The 21,952-nt window shown below is 42.4% G+C and overlaps 1 protein-coding gene across 4 annotated transcripts in view; it reads right to left on the reverse strand.

Annotated features, from left to right (window-relative positions):
• qsox2 (quiescin Q6 sulfhydryl oxidase 2) overlaps positions 1-21,952 on the reverse strand; it is a 61,185-nt gene that overhangs the window by 23,945 nt on the left and 15,288 nt on the right. For 3 of the 4 annotated variants that reach the window (XM_064973822.1, XM_064973796.1, XM_064973805.1), the window contains 2 exons: positions 8,688-8,788; positions 8,551-8,599 (listed from right to left, as the gene is read on the reverse strand). The exons of the other annotated variant lie outside the window; for it this stretch is intronic. In XM_064973822.1, coding sequence (XP_064829894.1) covers positions 8,551-8,599; positions 8,688-8,788 — 150 coding nt within the window. The remainder of the gene's footprint in view (positions 1-8,550; positions 8,600-8,687; positions 8,789-21,952) is intronic. 4 annotated transcript variants of the gene reach the window in all.

The raw sequence follows: 21,952 nt of genomic DNA on the forward strand, positions 1-21,952 counted from the left end.
GGATGACTGCGGCAGCTTTCCAATCCTTGGGGATCTCAGACGATATGAAAGAGAGGTTGAACAGGCTGGTGATAGGGGTTGCGACAATGGCGGCGGATAGTTTCAGAAATAGAGGGTCTAGATTGTCAAGCCCAGCTGATTTGTACGGGTCCAGGTTTTGCAGCTCTTTCAGAACATCTGCTATCTGGATTTGGGTAAAGGAGAACCTGGAGAGGCTTGGGCGAGGAGTTGCGGGGAGGGCGGGGCTGTTGGCCGAGGTTGGAGTAGCCAGGCGGAAGGCATGGCCAGCCGTTGAAAAATGCTTGAAGTTTTCGATAATCATGGATTTATCGGTGGTGACCGTGTTACGTAGCCTCAGTGCAGTGGGCAGCTGGGAGGAGGTGCTCTTGTTCTCCATGAACTTCACAGTGTCCCAGAACTTTTTGGAGTTGGAGCTACAGGATGCAAACTTCTGCCTGAAGAAGCTGGCCTTAGCTTTCCTGACTGACTGCGTGTATTGGTTCCTGACTTCCCTGAACAGTTGCATATCGCGGGGACTATTCGATGCTATTGCAGTCCGCTACAGGATGTTTTTGTGCTGGTCGAGGGCAGTCAGGTCTGGAGTGAACCAAGGACTGTATCTGTTCTTGGTTCTGCATTTTTTGAACGGAGCATGCTTATCTAAAATGGTGAGGAAGTTACTTTTAAAGAATGACCAGGCATCCTCAACTGACGGGATGAGGTCAATGTCCTTCCAGGATACCCGGGCCAGGTCGATTTGAAAGGTCTGCTAACAGAAGTGTTTTAGGGAGAGTTTGACAGTGATGAGGGGTGGCCGTTTGACTGCGGCTCCGTAGCGGATACAGGCAATGAGGCAGTGATCGCTGAGATCCTGGTTGAAGACAGCGGAGGTGTATTTGGAGGGCCAGTTGGTCAGGATGACGTCTATGAGGGTGCCCTTGTTTACAGAGTTAGGGTTGTAACTGGTGGGTTCCTTGATGATTTGTGTGAGATTGAGGGCATCTAGCTTAGATTGTAGGACTGCCGGGGTGTTAAGCATATCCCAGTTTAGGTAACCTAACAGAACAAACTCTGAAGCTAGATGGGGGGCGATCAATTCACAAATGGTGTCCAGGGCACAGCTGGGAGCTGAGGGGGGTCGGTAGCAGGCGGCAACAGTGAGAGACTTATTTCTGGAGAGAGTAATTTTCAAAATTAGTAGTTCGAACTGTTTGGGTATGGACCTGGAAAGTATGACATTACTTTGCAGGCTATCTCTGCAGTAGACTGCAACTCCTCCCCCTTTGGCAGTTCTATCTTGAAGGAATATGTTATAGTTGGGTATGGAAATCTCGGAATTTTTGGTGGCCTTCCTGAGCCAGGATTCAGACACGGCAAGGACATCAGGGTTAGCAGAGTGTGCTAAAGCAGTGAGTAAAACAAACTTGGGGAGGAGGCTTCTGATGTTGACATGCATGAAACCAAGGCTTTTTCGATCACAGAAGTCAACAAATGAGGGTGCCTGGGGACATGCAGGGCCTGGGTTTACTTCCACATCACCCGCGGCACAGAGAAGGAGTAGTATGAGGGTGCGGCTAAAGGCTATCAAAACTGGTCGCCTAGAGCATTGGGGACAGAGAATAAGAGGAGCAGGTTTCTGGGCATGGTAGAATATATTCAGGGCATAATGCGCAGACAGGGGTATGGTGGGGTGCGGGTACAGCGGAGGTAAGCCCAGGCACTGGGTGATGATGAGAGAGGTTGTATCTCTGGACATGCTGGTTGTAATGGGTGAGGTCACGGCATGTGTGGGAGGTGGGACAAAGGAGGTATCAGGGGTATGAAGAGTGGAACTAGGGGCTCCATTGTGAACTAAAACAATGATAACTAACCTGAACAACAGTATACAAGGCATATTGACATTTGAGAGAGACATACAGCGAGGCATACAGTAATCACAGGTGTTGAATTGGGAAAGCTAGCTAAAACAGTAGGTGAGACAACAACAGCTAATCAGCTAGCACAACAGCAGCAGGTAAAATGGCGTTGACTAGGCAACGGGGCCGACAGATAAAACATAAACAAGCAGAATGGAGTACCGTGATTAATGGACAGTCCAGCGTGCATCAGCTATGTAGCCAAGTGATCGGTATCCAGGGGGCAGCGGTGGATGGGGCAGGGAAGCTGGACTGGCGAGTGTTATCCAGGTTAAAAAAAACTAATAATGACTAAATAGCTTGTAGCTCGTTAGCTGGTTAGCTTCTGGAGGTTCTTGAGTGTGTTCTAAAAATTAAAAATAATAGCGATTCCGTATCACATTGGGTGAGGCAGGTTACCGGAAGGTATAAACAAATTAAAAATCGAAAAGAGATAGAAAGTAAATATGGGTCCAGTGAGTGTTTGGGACGCGGCGATTCAGACGGTTAGCAGGCCTGTGCTAACAAGCTAACAGTTAGTAGGCCGGGGCTAAACAAGGTAGCAGTTAGCGGACCGGGGCTAAACAAGCTAGCAGTTAGCAGGCCGAATTAGCAGGCCAGGAGATAGCAAGGGCTAGAGAGTTAGCCTTTGGGGGACGTCTCGATGGGGTGAGTCTGTTTAGTGCTGCGCGCTCTGTAGCACCTCTCACCCACATGGCTCTCTCTCACGTGATCGGGTATTTCTCAAAGGCTACAAGTGAAGACAGACACATCGGGGACGCAACTGCACGCTTCCTTATCCAATTCCGATTGCATTTTGAAGATAGATGACTGTCCACTTTTACTTTTCGTCAGCCAACAAGATGAGTAGGCCGAACGAACAGTAAAAGCCTCCAGCCTATCTCAATATATTATCCACCATAGTACAAAAGTTGACCTATTCTATTATTGGCTAGAAATAAATACACCAAACAGTCTGGGACTGTTTAAAATGCTTTGTCATGCAGATCAAGGGGCATCATAAGCCACACTGGACTTATCCTGTCTTTATATGTACCTGGCATTGTCTTAATCCCCAACCCTGGCCTAATTTACCAGATGCCAGGATGTCTAAGAACCATTGAGGCCTTTGTTCTACTCCTCTCTACCAGCTGTAGGTTTTTATCATCAATTGTCAGCTCAAACCACACAGGCCCAACTCAAACCACAGACACAGATGAGAGAGTACTCATCAACCATTCTAAACTTGTAATTTTCCGTCACAATGCTTCTCTTTTTAAGAGGCCATCACTGTTTTCTTGCGCAATTGACTAGCCTAAAGAAATGTTGTGCAACATGAGCTCATGGACTCTCATGAAGTGTTTGATTCGATTTTTGAATATATTTGCATTGATGTCAGAGTGATTAGAGGGATAATAGAGTGCTGAGTACCAGGCAGTTAGCAAGTTTGGTAGGCTACTAATGACCATCAGCAGCATCAGAGCTTGGGCTCCCAAATGGCACAGCGGTCTTAGGCACTCTGTCAGTGCTAGAGGTGTCACCACAGACCCTGGTTCAATTCCCAACCGGCCATGATTGGGAGTCCCATAGGGCGGAGGAGAATTTGCCTAGCATCGCCTGTTAGCATCGCCTGCAACAGCTCTACTCCAGACGTGACACTTGGCATTCTGGCCACGGAATTCAATATTGGTTTCACAAGACCAGAGAATCTTGTTTCTCATGGTCTGAGAGTCATTTAGGTGTCTTTTGTCAAACTCTAAGCCGGCTGTCACGTGCCTTTTACTGAGGAGTGGCTTCTGTCTGGCCACTCTACCATAAAAGCCTGATTGGTGGAGCGCTGCAGAGATGGTTGTCCTTCTGGAAGGTTCTCCCATTTCCCATTAAGAATGTGTGTTCTTGGGGACCTTCTATGCTGCATACCCTTCCCCAGATCTGTGCCTCGACCCAATCTTGTCATAGAGCTCTACGGAAAATTACTTCAACCTCATGGTCATCATCAACAGGATTCACCTGAGCTCAATTTCAAGTCTCTGAATACCTATGTAAATACATGTTCCGCTTTCTCACTATGAGCCTATTATTGTGTGTAGATTGGTGAGGGGGAAGAAAAAACACTTAAATCCATTTTAGAATAAGGCTGTAAATGTCACAAAATGTGGAAAAAGTGAAGGCATGTGAATACTTTCCAGATGCACTGTATGTATTGAACTTGTCTGATGTTTTAAGCACACGGTTGGATTAAATAAAGACATAATGACTCAAGCAGGAGCAATAGATCAAGATAGCCTAACCAGAAAAAAAATAATCCCGAACCACCTCCTTCCACTGCTGCTTGCCTTGCAGAATCTGCCATTATGCTCCTGAAGTTGCCGGTGGTAGGCTACACCAGCGGTTGGCAACCTTTCCCATTTGGAGTGCCAATTTATCTTACAATTTCTACCAATAATTCCACATTCACTTCCAGCATTGAGTTTCCAAAAAATATATTTTATTTTACATACTGTCACATTTATTTTGTGTTAATATGCCTCTATTTAAAAACGTAAAAATCCTTAATTATTCACGATAATTATTCTCCTCTGAATGTGCAATTGTTTTCACCACTAGAGGGCGACAAGACGATTTCCGGGGGTCTGTACTCCCGAAGTTGACGACTGTTTTTGTGCTTGCCAGTTAGCTAGCAGTTCTCAGCTGTCAACAGCTAATGGCTAGCAGCTTCTTACTGAGCATAAAAACAGATGATTGCCATAATTTCTTCATGACATTATGGAATTATTTAATGTAACAAATCAAATATTAAACCTTGTAACAATTCATGGTAACCTCGTAAATATTTAATTTAGACGCGACACTTACTTGAAATGTGTGTTTATTTGCTGAAATGTGTGCCATTGCCCGGACTATTAAGAGAGATAGGCGGCTATTTGAGACTCAGCATTTAATTCTAGTTTCACAATATTGTACAAAACATTACGAACACCTACCTGCTCATTCCAGAACATTGACTGTTCTGTTCAGATGAATCCAACATGTAAAGTGTTGGTTCTATGTTTAATGAGATTAAATAAAAGATGACAGAAATTTTCCATACGCACACAAAAAAATTACGCTGAGTATGTCTGTAATAAAGCCTTTTTGTGGGGAAAACTTTATTATATATTATATATATTAGAAACACACACACCAAAAAAAATTAAGCTGCACATTTTCTACTCTCCTCTGCCTCTGACCGCATATGCTGCCATTCAAACAATGATGGCATAATGGAAACCGACATTACAAAAAAACACATTCTATTGCATGAGCCACATCAGTTAACAACATTTGAATGAATAAGTTATATTACCTTGAAAATGATTGCATCACAATTCCCGGGCAGCCATTCCAAGTGTACCCATGAGTTTAGGGTTGTGACTAGAGAGAGTACAGCTACGACCGTAAGTTACTTTTCGTAGCAATTTAGGAGAGCATTTTAGCTAACCCTAACCCTTTTCTTAACCAAAGTCTCATAACTTGCTGTGTAAATTCTCCTGTAAATTCTGCTACGTCACTTCCGGTTGTAGCTGTAGTCCCTCTAGTCAGAACCTGAGTTCACCAGTCAAATTACCAGAGTTAGAGGTTCCAAGCCGATTCTATTGATTCTGCTGCATTGCATGGTGGTGGGCATTGCCTAGGTGACAGAAACACTTATTTGCTTGTTTCAGGAAGGAGTACAAAAGTTTCATGTTAAGAGACCATGTTACGGCCGAAACGGAATCAACCGCACAAATGCCTGGCCTTCCTGTCCTCAATCAGCTATTCATTTCACCCAAAAATAAAAATTATTATTATTATTATTAATATTATTAAAATGGTACACGTACTTGTACCGAACCGTTCGGTCCACACTAAACCTGAATTAATACATTAAAAAAATTATATAAAATAAAACCGAGGCCTCTTGGCTTCTTGAGTAAATATCAGCTTTAAAATAACATTTCAGGCTATTCCGTTAAAACTAGAGCCTACGTGCAAGTTGTAATAAAAATGTATACCTTAATTGGCACATTTTCTGAGGCGCAGCAAGGAACTATTTCTGTACAATGGCGAGGTCAATAAACCAGGAGGATTCTCCATCGTCTAAATCTCCAGTTTGGGAACATTTTGGCTCCCCAGTGGTTTACAACAGTGACAAACAGAGAGAATAGTCTATGCAGCTGGCAACATCTAAAACATGTTGACACATTTATACCAAGATCACCCCAGTATTCCTACCAAACAACTTTGTCTCCCCTCTGCATTCAAGCAGCCCTTTGCAGCAGACTTTGACCGGGCCAAATAATTTAGAAGACCGATAAGTGTGTTTATAGCCGCATATATGCGCCGATTCTCGGTGGAGAAGAAAAATGCTCGAAACACGTGACAAACATCGCCCTCTTGCACCCATTTCAGCAAACAGGTAGCACCCTGTTAATATAAGCAAGCTAAAGCTGAAGTTGTCAATTAAATTGGCAACTTCCTACAGATGGATGGACTCTCCAGGGCTACAGAGAGCTACTTTTAACAGTGAAAGCCCATCACATTATCCCAGAGTGGGAAAGGAGAAGTACTGTGTGAAAGACACACTGCCTTTATGAGAGTCACAAAAGTCTGTATATGTTTCTTTATGTACAGTACCAGTCAAAGGTTTGGACACACCTACGCATTCAAGGATTTTTCTTTATGTTTTACTATTTTCTACAATGTAGAGTGACAGTGAAGACATCAACCCCTTGAAATAAAACATAAGGAAATCAAGTAGTAAAAAGGGTTTAACAATTCCCCCCAGAATTATATTTGAGAATCTTTAAAGTAGCCACCCTTTGCCTTGATGACAGCTTTGCACACTCTTGGCATTCTCTCAGCCAGGATTCATGAGGTAGTCACCTGGAATGCAACTCAATTAACAGGTGTGCCTTCTTAAAAGCTAATTTGTGGAATTTCTTTCCTTCTTAATGCTTTTGAGTCAATCAGTTGTGGTGTGACAAGGTAGGGGTGGTATATAGAAGATAGCCCTATTTGGTAAAAGACCAAGTCTATATTAAAGCAAAAACAGCTCAAATAAGCAAAGAGAAATGACAATCCATCATTACTTTAAGACATGAAGGTCAGTCAATCTGGAAAATTTCAAGAACTTTGAAAGTTTCTTCAAGTGCAGTTGCAAAAACCATCAAGCGCTATGACAAAACTGGCTCACACGAGGACTGCCACAGGAAAAGAAAGACCCAGAGTTAACTCTGCTGTAGAGGATAAGTTTATTAGTTACCAGCCTCTGAAATTGCAGGCCACATAAATGCTTCAGAGTTCAAGTAACAGACACATATCAACATCAATTGTTCTACGTGAATCAGGCCTTCATGGTCGAATTGCTGCAAAGAAACCACTACTAAAGGACCAAAAAGAATAAGAGACTTGCTTGGGCCAAGAAACACGAGCAATGGACATTAGACCGGTGGAAATCTGTAATTTGGTCTAATGAGTCCAAATTTGAGATTTTTGGTTCCAACCACCATGTCTTTATGAGATGCAGAGTAGGTGAATGGATGATCTCTGAATGGATGATGTGTGGTTCCCACTGTGAAACATGGAGGTGTGATGGTGCTTTGCTGGTGACACAGTCTGTGATTTATTTGGAATTCAAGGTGCACTTAACCAGCATAACTACCACAGCATTCTGCAGCGATACGCCATCCCATCTGGTTTGCGCTGCTGGGTTCTGACTTAACTTTAAAATATGACATATTCTCATTCATGACAGAGGGAGACAGGGTAATGTAGAACATTTACATTGTCAGAATACGTTATTGTTAGACATCAGGGACCTTATAGGGAGGAGTAAGGAATTTGGGCAGAGGTCAGGTCAGATGACGTGAGGAAGAACAGATATCACTAAGGTTCTGTCAAGCAACAGAGATGTATTGGCTTTTCAGATGTGTAGGAGGAGACTCAGCATAGGAGAAAGGGTTACATACCAGAACTTATGTGAATATGTTCTTTGTCTTGTGCAGCTGTATGACCCAGTGGGTGAATAAACTTGGTTTGAGCTTTACTAAGCGTCCGTGAGTTTTTTTTACTCTGTTTATTTAGAACCTAACAGTTGGCGCTGCAAGCAGGGTTCACCGCAATTTACAGTCGAACTAGAGATTACGAATCAGTGAAACAAGAGCCGGTACCAAAAACAGGGTTGGCACAGATCCTACACCTGTTACCACTCATTCATAAATCTTGGGAAGATTTGTAGCATACGGACCTAGAAAGCCTGAACTTATTCAGTAGTCCCGTTGTATTCCGACTGGTCCCAGCTTTATTGTAAGTCCCGGAGGGTAAGCCTGAGCAGCCTGGTACCTGCAGAGGGTAACTCCTAGGGCATAAATCCCAGCCCTAACAGTAGGTCTTTATGGAAACAACTTCAGGGGAATGTCAAATATGAAAACAACTGTCTTGAGATGGATATATTATTCTAGAATGCAGCGGTGGTACGGGTCTGTCTACATTTGGCAGTATGGCACAACATTTACAAACTGCATAACCTTGTCAGACAAACAATATCGTGAACATTTAAGTTAATCCAAATCAAAACTACTTTTTTTGTTCCAAAAACAATCCCGAAATGCACCTACAAGTACCAAAATCTTACCTCTGTATGTTTTTCCAACATCAAATGTGGGGCCACGTGCTTTAAAGTACTGAGGGAAAAAAGAACAAGCGGCAGAACTGTAAAACAATAGTGGCATATTAGGAGCCAACATGATTCAAATCTTGGCTGGCACATACTCTGAAGGTGGGGTAGAAGTGAATGCCAAACTCCTTGCAGATGTCAAAGTTATTCTCTTGAGCACAGTCCAGGACTCCAATCCGTATGGCATGCTCCCAATCTGTGAGAGCGAGAAAATGGATGTCAGTTGTTGTTACAGGGACAAAGGTAAAGTAAAGTCATCAGCATGCTTCAGTTCGGCTGTGGCTTAGCCTAACGAGTGTGCACGCATACTCCCTTAAAAGACCGTCGCTTGAAAAACGAGAAGGAAGCGGCAATACTGTTAGTCTATTTTGAGATGCCATGGCCAGTATACACTTCCTCAAAAATAGTCAGAATTAATCTAAAGTAACTCAAGAAATGTCATTCTTTTTTACATTTTTGTAGAGTCATGCAATTTTATATCTAAAATGTAAAATCTGTTTGGTGCAGTATTTGTTAATGAAAAAATGTGCATTCGCATTGGATTACAACAAAGACTTTAGGGATTCTTCAATAAAGTTGACCAATCACTGACGAAAGGGCATAGACTTCGGCTCCGAAATTCGGTTTGCCTCTAGAAAAAATACGTTTGCCTGAACAGCCGGAAAAACTCACCAAAGTAAAGAATTAACAAAATGTCACAAAATATCCAAATATATGCACAAACTCTTCTGAACTGTTGTTTGGGAAGCATGCGGATGCCTTATAAGGCAGTGGTACAAATCCTAATTAAGCCGTTAATGAATTTAGTGAAACTGAAAAGGCAAAAAGTACAGTCGTGGCCAAAAGTTTTGAGAATGATACAAATATTAATTTCCAAAGAGTCTGCTGCTTCAGTGTCTTTAGATATTTTTGCAGATATTACAATGGAATACTGAAGTAGATTAACAAACATTTCATAAGTGTCAAAGGCTTTTATTGACAATTACATGAAGTTGATGCAGTGTAAATATTTGCAGTGTTGACCCTTCTTTTTCAAGACCTCTGCAATCCGCCCTGGCATGCTGTCAATTAACTTATGGGCCACATGCTGACTGATGGCAGCCCATTCTTGCATAATCAATGCTTGGAGTTTGTCAGAATTTGTGGGTTTTTGTTTGTACACCCGGCTCTTGAGGATTGACCACAAGTTCTCAATGGGATTAAGGTCTGGGGAGTTTCCTGGCCATGGATCCAAAATATCAATGTTTTGTTCCCCGAGCCACTTAGTTATCACTTTTGCCTTATGGCAAGGTGCTCCATCATGCTGGAAAAGGCATTGTTCGTCACCAAACTGTTCCTGGATGGTTGGGAGAAGTTGCTGTTGGTTCTGTTCTTTATTCATGGCTGTGTTCTTAGGCAAAATTGTGAGTGAGCCCACACCCTTGGCTGAGAAGCCACCCCACACATGAATGGTCTCAGGCATGACACAGGACTGATGGTAGCGCCCGCCTTGTCTTAGTCGGACAAGCTTTTCTCCGGATGCCCCAAATAATCGGAAAGGGGATTCAGAGAAAATTATTTTACCCCAGTCCTCAGCAGTCCAATCCCTGTACCTTTTGCAGAATATCAGTCTGTCCCTGATGTTTTTCCTGGAGAGAAGTGGCTTCGCTGCCCTTCTTGACACCAGGCCATCCTCCAAAAGTCTCCACTTCACTGTGCGTGCAGATGCACTCACACCTGCCTGCAGATGCACTCACACTTGCCTGCTGCCATTCCTGAGCAAGCTCTGTACTGGTGGTGCCCCGATCCCGCAGCTTAAATCAACTTTTGGAGATGGTCCTGGCGCTTGCTGGACTTTCTTGGGCGCCCTGAAGCCTTCTTCACAACAATGGAAACCGCTCTGCTTGAAGTTCTTGATGATCAAATAAATGGCTGATTTAGGTGCAATCTTACTGGCAGCAAAATCCTTGCCAGTGAAGCCCTTTTTGTGCAAAGTAATGATGACGGCACGTGTTCCCTTGCAGGTAACGATGGTTGACAGAGGAAGAACAATGATTCCATGCACCACCCTCCTTTTGAAGCTTCCAGTCTGTTATTCGAACTCAATCAGCATGACAGAGTGATCTCCAGCCTTGTCCTCATCAACACTGACACCTGTGTTAACGAGAGAATCACTGACATGGATGTCAACTGGTCCTTTTGTGGCAGGGCTGAAATGCAGTGGAAATGTTTTGGGGGGGATTTAGTTAATTTGCATGGCAAAGAGGGACTTTGCAATTAATTGCAATTCATTTGATCACTCTTCAAAACATTCTGGAGTATATGCAAATTACCATCATACAAACAGAGGCAGCAGACTTTGTGAAAATGAATGTCATTCTCAAAACTTTTGGCCACGACTGTACATTCTGATACGGAAAACACCAACGTTCACAGGTCAGTCTTACCGCCAATAAATAAGGATTCCGGGGCTGTATAGAAAAAGTAAAGTAGCCAGCCAGGCACCCCACTATTTCCAAAAACCAATGAGCAACTCCAATCTACAAACAATACCCCATAATGACAAAGTGAAAACAGGTTTGTAGATTTTCTTTGCACATGTATTTACAAAAACATTTACATAGGTATTCAGACCCTTTGCTATGAGACTCAAAATTGAGCTCAGGTGCATCCTGTTTCCATTGACCATCCTTGAGATGCTTCTACAACAAGGGGGGGCAAAGTACAGCCGTTGGCCGTATCAAGCCAGCCGGGCACTCCAATCTGGCCCACGAGACATAAAAACGTAACTCCTTTTTTCTCGCCAATTTCGTGGAATCCAAATTGATAGTTACAGTCTTGTCCCATCGCTGCAACCCCCGTTTGGACTTGGGAGAGACGAACGTCCCCGGAAAACACGACCCAGCCAAGCCGCACGGCTTCTTGACACAATGCTTGCTTAATGCGGAAGCCAGCTGCACCAATGTGTCGGAGGAAACACAGCACACCTGGCAACCATGTCAGCGTGCATGCGCCCGGCCCACCACAGAAGTTGCTGGATCACGATGGGACAAGGAAATCTCAGCCTGCCAAAACATTTCCTAACCCTGACGTCGCTGGGCCAATTGTGCGCCACCTCATGCGTCTCCCAGTTACAGCCAGCTGTGACACAGACTGGGATTGAACCCGGGTCTGTAGTGACGCCTCAAGCACTGCAATGCAGTACCTTAGACCATTGTGCGACCCGGGAGGCCCCAGCAAATTGATTTTAAAAATGCGGCCCTCTGTTGAATTTCAGTTTGCCCACCCCTGTTCTACAACTTGGAGTCCACCTGTGGTAAATTCAATTCATTGGACATGATTTGGAAATGCACACCTGTCTATATAAGGTCCCACAAATGGCAATGCATGTCAGAGCAAAAGCCAAGCCATGAGGTCGAAGGAACTGTCTGCAGAGCTCTGAGACAGGATTGTGTTGAGGCACCGATCTGGGGAAGGGTACCAAAAAATGTCTGCAGCATTGAAGGTCCCCAAGAACACAGTCGCCTTCACCATTCTTAAATGGAATGAGTTTGGCACCACCAAGACTTCCTAGAACAAGCCGCCCGGCCAAAGTGAGCAATCAGGGGGAGAAGAGCCTTGGTTCGGGAGGTGACCAAGAACCCAATGGTCACTGACAGAGCTCCAGAATTCCTCTGTGGCGATGGGATAAACTTTCAAAAGGAAAAACATCTCTGCAGCAATCCACCAATGAGGCCTTTATGGTAGAGTGGCCAGACGGATGTCACTGCTCAATTAAAAAGGCACATGACAGCCTGCTTGGTGTTTGCCAAAAGACTCCCAGATCAGGAGAAACAAGATTCTCTGGTCTGATGAAACGAAGATTGAACTCTTTGGCCTGAATGCCAAGTGTCACATCTGGAGGAAACCAGATGAAGTAGCAGCATCTGGTTTCAGCAGATCTTGCTGTGGGATGATTTTCAGCAGCAGGTGGGGATGTTTTTCAGCAGCAGGGACTAGTCAGGATCAAGGGAAAGATAAACGGAGCAAAGTACAGAAAGATCCTTGATGAAAACCTTCTCCAGAACACCGAGAACCCCAGACTGGGGCGAAGGGTCACCTTACAACAAGACAATGACCCTAAGCACACAGCCAAGACAAAGCAGGAGTGGCTTCAGGACAAGTCCGGCCAGAGCCCGGACTTGAACCCAATCGAACATCTCTGGAAAGACCTGAAAATAGCTGTACAGCGACGTTCCCCATCCAACCTGACAGAGCTTGAGAGGATCTGCAGACAAGAATGGGGGAGAAACTCCCCAAATACAGGTGGGCCAAGCTTGTAGCGTCATAACCAAGAAGACTTGATTCTGTGAGCAACAAAGTTCTGAGTAAAGGGCACATGTGATACATTCACATTTTTTTTCTTCTAAAAACCTGATTTTGCTTTGTCATTATGGGGTATTGGGTGTAGATTGATGAGTAAAAAAAACCTATTGAATCAATTTTAGAATAAGGCTGTAACGTAACAAAATGTGGAAAAAGTGAAGGGATGTGAATACTTTCCGGATGCACTGTATGTACTGAACTTGTCTGATGTTTTAAGCACACTGTTGTATTAAATAAGACACACAACTGACTCAAGCAGGAGTGACAGCCTAACCAGAATAAAAAAAATGTAAACTGTTCCCGACCCTCCTCCTCCTGCTGCTGGCCTTCGCAGAATCTGCCATTATTCTCCCGAAGTTAATGGTAATAGGCTACACCAGCTGTCGGCAACCTTTTCCATTTGGAGCGCCAATTTATCTTACCATTTCTACCGATCTGAGTGCCAGTTGTGATATGTCACGCGCATTTCATGGAACAGATTTATTTCATTTATTTATAATAGTCTTTGTATCGCTAAACACAGACAATGATTTTATCTCAAAGAAAATTATATACATCGAAAGTAACTTTTATTGCCAACTATGTAAAAATTGCCTACATAAAGCCAACAAATAACATTGCAGCCTGCAGGCAGAAAATATCCTGATAAAAACAAAACACATTGTTGCAGGCAGGCCATGCATAGTCAAACTTGAAACATTGTATCAACTGTCAACTTGGTCACCCCGAAACTCACTAGCAAACTTGCAACATTGTATAAAATGTTCTGGGCTCTCAAGAGTTATCCACACCACTAAGCTTTGGACAGACACAGCTGTAGGCTATTTGTGCAAGGGATAAGAAGTAATATGGTATTTTATGACGTTTCCGCTGGATAAGAACATTACATTTCTCCCTTCCTTTCTTGCCGAGTGGTTACGACTTTTCAAATATTTTTGATTCTAAAACAGACTTAATTTTACTTGGTGTTTGAGGTGAATAAAAAAAAATGACTGAGAAGCTCCACATCTCCTTAGCGGTGGTGAGTTAAGACAATCAGAAATACTTAGACATCCCCAAATGGGCACATTTTATAAGCCTACATTTGTGCGCAGGCCAGGTAGATTAGTCCTACTTCTATATTTGTAATCAGGTGTGTGTCCTTACTCAACATTGACAGGGGCATTTCAAACTAAAAGTTGATGAATAAATTGACAAAACTCATAAATGGAATGAAATTTAAAAAACTTGTTTTTCACAAGTGTAGCATAGGTTGTGATTTCTTCAAACTATGTGTCCATGCCGACAATGGTTTTAAACGACTAATTATAATATTTTGAATGTGTTAAAAGAATTTACAGTAACCAAATAAACATTGCAGATTAGAAATTATGGGAATTAACAGTAAAATGTAGGCTTACACCTGGTGACAAATAAATGGGTAATTGATAGACACAGCAAACCATGCACACACTATGAAGTTATGAAACAATGAATATTAGCGGGAGAGCGCACAATCTGGAGAGAGCCGTGCCTTGTACTGCTGACCCCTACTTTTCTTAGACCGTGGCATCCGCGCGGTCTCAATGGATTATTCCACTGAGACAGGCGCAAAGACGGGTGCCTCGTGTGCCATGAGGAAAAAAGTCTATTTGCCACTGCTCGACTAAAAAGAATCTCGGTCGACCAAACAACCGACCAGTCGACTAAATGGGGTCAGCCCTAATGCATGGTTTACGTTCCTGTTGTAAACAATGGAGTAATGCAACCTTATATTTTGGGTTATGATGGGGTAAGACAGTTAAGCTATGCTCTAGACGTTTGTTAGTTCTAATATTTAAAGGAAAGGCGTCACCACAGATTCAAAAGTGGTGTGGCTAAATTCGTACGTGTCTTTTCTGGCCTGGAGTTTTTCCTGATCTCATGGCCTCGTCAGGTAAAAAAAAAAATCTGGGTCCTATTTGTAGGCTATGACAGGATCCAACGGTAACTTTTTTTTCCTTAACTGGCACGACCGGGCCAGTTGGCCGGACATGGTGTAGTTTTTATTGCATTGGGGTCATGCAGTGCCCATAGGTTGGCATTCTTTATCTATATATGGAGCTTTTAACAGGTTACATTTAAAATAAATACATTGGTGGATACTTATTCTGTCCAATTTCACACATGTACACGTGTATATTAATTTGCGTGATCTGAAAGTGGTTTTTTTTTTGCATATCCCAAATTACATACATTTATTTTTGTTGGAGTTGTTAGAGTTGGTTAGTGATTTTTTAAATAGATTTTTTATATGTTTAGGCAGTAGATCAGCTTTAATATTGCAGATAGAATGTAGCTTCCATCAATGTAATTGTCAGCATAATTTCCAATTCCCCATATATATATTTGTTTGTAAATACAGTACCAGTCAAACATTTGGACACCTACTCAATCCAGGGTGTTTATTTATATTTACGGTATTGTAAAATAATAATAGTGAAGACAAATCTATGAAATCATGTAATAACCAAAGTGTTAAACAAATCAAAATATATTTTATATTTGAGATTATTCAAAGTAGCCACCCTTTGCCTTGATTTCCAAGAGTGTGCAAAGCTCTCTCAACTAGCTTCATGAGGAATGCTTTTCCAACAGTCTTGAAGGAGTTCCCACATATGCTGAGCATCTGTTTGCTGCTTTTCCTTCATTCTGCGGTCCAACTCATCCCGAACCATCTCAATTGGGTTGAGGTCGGGTGATTGTGGAGGTCAGGTCATCTGATGCAGCACTCCATTACTCTCCTTGGTCAAATAGCCCTTACACAGCCTAGAGGTGCGTTTTGGGTTACTGTCATTGTCCTGAAAAACAAATGATAGGTGGGACTAAGCTCAAAAAAAGATGGGATTGCGTATCGCTGCAGAATGCTGTGGTAGCCATGCTGGTTAAGTGTGCCTTGAATTCTAAATAAATCAGTGTCACCAGCAAAGCACGCCCACACCATAACACATCCTCCTCCATGCTTCACGGTGGGAACCACACATGCAGATACCATCATTTCACCTCCTCTGCGTCTCACAAAGACAAAGGATGGAACCAAAAATCTCAATTTGGACTCAGACCAAATGACAGATTTCCACCAGTCTAATATCCATTGCTTGTGTTTCCTGGCACAAGCAAAAGTCTCTTCCTCTTATTGGTGTCCTTATACAGAAATTCGACCATGAAGACCTGGTCTGAACAGTTGATGTTGAGATGTGTCTGTTACTTGAACTCTGAAATATATCTTTGGGCTGCAATCTGAGATGCATTTAACTCGAATGAACTTATCCTCTGCAGCAAACGTAACTCTGGGTCTTCCTTTCCTGTGGCAGTCCTCATGAGTCGGCTTCGTCATAGCGCTTGATGGTTTTTGCGACTGCACTTGAAGAAACTTTCAAAGTTCTTGACATTTTCATGACCATGTCTTAACATCTTTGGGCTAGGGGGGCAGTATTTTGACATCTGGATGAAAAGCAAAGTAAACTGCCTGTTACTCAGGCCTGGAAGCTAGGATATGCATAATTGGTAGATTTGGATTTAAAATTCTAAATTTTCTAAAACTTTTAAAATGTATCTGTGAGTATAACAGAACTGATATGGCAGGCGAAACCCTGAAGACAAACCATCCCAAAAAATTATTTCAGTTTACCACTGTTTCCAATGGCTGTCATGTTTATTATGAGGTGAAAACCTCCCAGATTGCAGTTCCTAGGGCTTCCACTAGATGTCAAGTCTTTAGAAAGAGCTTCAGGCTTGTTTTTGGACAAATTAGCTAGAATTTGTAGTTTTTCTAAGTGGCTCCCATTTTGGCTGTAGTGTTTTCATGTGGATGAGAGCTCGTTCTTTGTTGTTTATCTCCCGTAAAGACCATAACGATTCTCAGTCTTACATTTTATTGTTTATTTACATATTAGGGTACCTGAAGTTTGATTATAAACGTTGTTTGACTTGTTTGGAGAAGTTTATTGGTAACGTTTGGGATTCATTTTGTATGCGTTTTGAAGGAGGGAAACCGGTGGATTATTGAATGAAGCGTGCAAGCTAAACTGAGTTTTTGGGGATATAAAGGACTTAATCGAACAAAAAGGACCATTTGTGATGTAGCTGGAACCTTTTGGAGTGCCAACAGAAGAAGATCTCCAAAGGTAAGGCATTTATTTTATCGCTATTTCAGACTCATGGCATACCTGCCTGGTTGAAAAATGTTTATGCTTTTGTATGCGGGGTGCTGTCCTCAGATAATCGCATGGTGTGCTTTCGCCATAAAGCCTTTTTGAAATTGGACACAGTGGCTGGATTAACAAGAAGTAACACTTTATTTTGATTTATGACACTTGTATTTTCATGAAAGTTAAATATTTATATAATTTGAATTTCGCGCTCTGCAATTTCACCGGAAGTTGTCGAGATGGGACGCTACCGTCCCACCTGCCCGTAAGAAATTAACACTTTTTTTGGTTACTAAATAATTCCATGTGTTATTTCCTAATTGTGATGTCTTCACTACTATTCTACAATGAAGAAAATAGTAAAAAATAAAGAAAAATCCTTGAATGAGTAGGTATGGCCAAACTGTTGACTGGTACTGTATTTCATGAATAGGAACATTGAACGGATTCCCAGATGGCAGAATGCATCCGTCTTACATGAATAAACATGTTTACATTACCAAGTTACAAACATTACATTAATGACCGTTCCACAGTCCCCGCTGTTCCATAAGGTGCATTTGAATCGTTTTTTTAGCTATAATTTTACTGCTTGCATCAGTTACTTGATGTGGAATATAGTTCAATGTAGTCATGGATCTATGTAGTACTGTGCACCTCCTCCCATAGTCTGTTCTGGACTTGGGGACTGAAGAGACCTCTTGTGGCATGTCTTGTGAGATATGCATGGGTGTCTGAGCTGTGCGCCAATAGTTCAAACAGACAGCTCGGTGTATTCAACATGTCAATGCTTCTCAGAAATACAAGTATTGATGAAGTTAATCTCTCCTCCACTTTGAGGTAGTAGTTCAAACAGAAAGCTTTGAGCCAGGAGAGAGTGACATGCATATTATTAATATTAGAGGGACAGAGACATGCAGAGGCAAAATTGAGCTCTGTACCGCAGGGTTCTGTATAGCTCCGCATTGACATGATTGGTTGACGGTAGGCGGGGGCGGTACATCCGGTATGAACACAATCTCACTTGACAACAGCTCTGCACTGCTTGAGAAACGCAAACACTATTTAACTAGGCAAATGAATGCTCTGACTTCTGCTGAGGCCATATCACCGTAAATGCTGTATGGCCAATACAGATGTCAGAATGACCAAGCATCCAGATGCACAATGTACTTCTCTCCCCAGAATGTGCTCTCTCCCGCCAATTTGTGCACATTCATTGTTTCATAACGTCATTGTGTTTGTTTGATTGATATACACTAACAATTCCCCATTACATAAATTAACCCTTAATTCCTAATCTACAATGTTTGTTACTTGTTACCACGTCTACGCAGACGACACCATTCTGTATACTTCTGGCCCTTCTTTGGACACTGTTAACTAACCTCCAGACGGGCTTCAATGCCATACAACTCGCCTTCCGTAGCCTACAACTGCTCTTGAATGCAAGTAAAACTAAATGCATGTTCTTCAACTGATCGCTGCCCGCACCTGACCGTCCGTCCAGCATCACTACTCTGGACGGCTCTGACTTAGAATACGTGGACAACTACAAATAACTAGGTGTCTGGTTAGACTGTAAACTCTCCTTCCAGACCCAGATCAAACATCTTCAGATCAAGCATCCTTCACTCTTGCCGCCAAACATACCCTCTTGAAACTGACTATCCTATTGATCCTAGACTTCGGCGATGTCATTTAAAAAAATAGCTACCAACACTCTACTCAGCAAACTGGATGTAGTCTATCACAGTGCCATCCGTTTTGTCACCAAAGCCCCATATACTCGCCACCACTGTGACCTGTATGCTCACTTTGGCTGGCCCTCACTACATATCTGTCGCCAAACCCACTGGGTCCATGTCATCTGTAAGTCTTTCCTAGGTAAAGCCCCGCCTTATCTCAGCTCACTTGTCACCATAGCAGCACCCACCCATAGCACATGCTTCAGCAGGTATATTTCACTGGTCACCCCCAAAGCCAATTCCTCCTTTGGAGCCTTTACTTCCTGTTCTCTGCTGCCAAAGACTGGAACGAATTGCAAACATCACTGAAGTTGGAGACTCATATCTCCCTCACTAACTTTAAACACCAGCTGTCAGAGAAGCTCACAGATCATTGCACCTGTACATAGCCCATCTGTAAATAGCCCATCCAACTACCTCATCCCCATACTGTTATTTATTTCTGCTCCTTTGCACCCCAGTATCTCTACTTGCACATTCATCTTCTGCACATCCATAACTCCAGTGTTGAATTGCTAAATTGTAATTATTTCGCCACTATGGCCAAATTATTGCCTTGCCTCCCTTATCTTGCCTCATTTGCACACACTGTATATAGACCTTTTCTATTGTGTTATAGACAGTATGCTTGTTTATTCCATGTGTAACTCTGTGTTGTTGTTTGTGTCACACTGCTTTGCTTTATCTTGGCCAGGTCGCAGTTATAAATAAGAACTTGTTCTCAACTAGCCTACCTGGTTAAATAAATGTGAAATAAATTACTGTAACCAAAGTTTATTTTATTGCATTCAATATTATTCCAGCATTCCCGTTCTCATTGTCAGAGTGGACACACTGTTTGCAAAGTGTACAACCTATGCTACACTTGTGAGAAACAAGTTTTGGTTAATTTCATTCTATTTACGAGTTGTCAACTTCGTCATGTCTTTTGTTTAGAGCGCAGAAGAAAATTTGAAGTGCTGGTACTCAGCTCTGGTGAGCTCCTGCCCAAGTCAAGCACTGCCTCTTCTTATCCCTTCCGCAAATAGCCTATAGTTGTGTCTGTCCCGATCTCACTGGTGCAGATCTCATACAATGTTGCAAGTTCGCCAGCACAAGCTTTGGGCTGGATCCAAGTTAATAGTTGATACAATGTTTCAAGTTCGTTGCAGACAGGCCATGTGATTTATAGGATATTTAAGATCAGGTACATGTTCTACCTGCAGGCTGCAATGTTTTTATTTGTTGGCTTTATGTAGGTTATTTTTAATGTAGTTGGCTATGGCAACATAAGTAACTTTTTTGGTTTGTGTCTTTTTTATTTCATTGATAGAATTTTGATTAACCACATGATTGCGATATGAAGACGTTATTGTAAACGAAATGAAACTGTTTACATTAGCATCACTAACGGCTATACAAAGTGTTAGACGTGCACCACACAGACAGGGGCATAGTTGTTGCCTCTTCAGAAAGTTAAAGAAAAATACGAATCAATAATATATTCTGTTCATGTCTTATGATAAACTTGGGCAAATTAATACACTTTCAATACAGTTAGTTGATTCTCTACTAACATCAATAAAACATTTTATATTGTTGAATTCCGTTTTAATGCCCCGATTCTGATATTTGGACCAGAATGAGGCTCTCCACTACCTATGATGATTCACCATCTTCATAAAATGTTTTCATAATTTATCTGCAGCAAATCGACAAAAAGCCCAGGCCTACCAGTAGCCTATGCTAATTAGTGAGGCAAATTAAAGGCTCTCACCTCAGTGATGTGCGGTCAGGGAGATAGAAGCCTGTCTCTAATAAGAACCTATTGTGTTCAGTGATTTAAGCAAATAAAAACACCCGGTAAGCTGATCAGGATGGCTAACACGTTTCATCTGAAATGGTAGGCTACACTGACTGACACACTTTAGCATCACTGTCTGCCAAGCCCCGACATCCTAGGAAAGGAAACCATTGGTACCAATGCAATACCATGGACATATAACCACGTTGCATAATTTTTTGAATGGCAAAACGATGTAGAAGATCGACTTTATTCCATCAGTTCATCACCTTTTATAAACTAGTCAACACTTGCTGTTCAGTTGTCAATCAAAACACAGTAAATAGCCTATGCGCCACGATCCTGTGGTTGGCTATGTGAAACACGCGAAAGAAAATAAATCTTCCAGAAAACAATAATTAGGCTAAGTGGATTTTGACTCATTGTTACCACTTATATTACATGGGACGTGCAAATTCACAAGCATCATGCTCTCCCCCTCCTCTGTGTAACGAAATTTGACAGCAACCGAACCACTGCGCAAACACCGCAAAGCGGGACTGACAGCAGACTGAAAATCCCTGTCATCAATTGCTTTGTGAGTGACAGGCACCTATACTATCAATAGATCACTAAAATATGCACATTGTTCATTCTAGTGGGAGAGGGATCGACGGACTAGCAAATTGAAAAGTAGCATAGTTAAGACGAAGTGGAAAAGGTAGCCAGCTGAAACTGAGTCTGTAACCGGCTGATTAGCCGACAGGAAGGCACTAATGGAAAAAAAGTTAAAGGACAGGCAAAATAGATTGTTGGTGGAGAAAGCAACAGATTGTTTATTTAAATTGTGCCTGAAGGCAATACAAAACAACTGTTGGTTAACCCCCCGCAACTGTATGGAAAGAAAAGGCTGTGCGTGGAGCCAGTGGTGTTCATGGGCTGTTCCTATTCTCCATCTTCCTACAATCCTTAATGTGTCTGGGCTCATGTGGAGAAATGCAAGCCCATGGGTCAATAGGAAACAATGAGCCTGAATGACCCCCATTGAGAGAGTAACAGCTGGTCGGCGCCCATTCACGAGCCAGCCAGCCGACAGCATGTGCCAACAAAAGAGAGGTATAATGTATTAATTAAACAGCTCTCTCTGATGTGATCCTTCCTCGTCTTCTCAAGAACTCAGTCTGCCTCCCTAAAAAACATGCAATTCGGCAGAATGCTTCTTAATGAGAATTTAGGCCAACATGATCAATCTTGTCTATTGTATACATGAGCGAATAACGGGGGGAAAATGAAAAATATTCACATCCAACTTATCAGGTGCAGGATAGATGAACATT

The sequence above is a fragment of the Oncorhynchus masou genome, chromosome 1 (genome assembly GCF_036934945.1).
Source record: "Oncorhynchus masou masou isolate Uvic2021 chromosome 1, UVic_Omas_1.1, whole genome shotgun sequence".
In the NCBI taxonomy this organism is placed as follows: domain Eukaryota; kingdom Metazoa; phylum Chordata; class Actinopteri; order Salmoniformes; family Salmonidae; genus Oncorhynchus; species Oncorhynchus masou.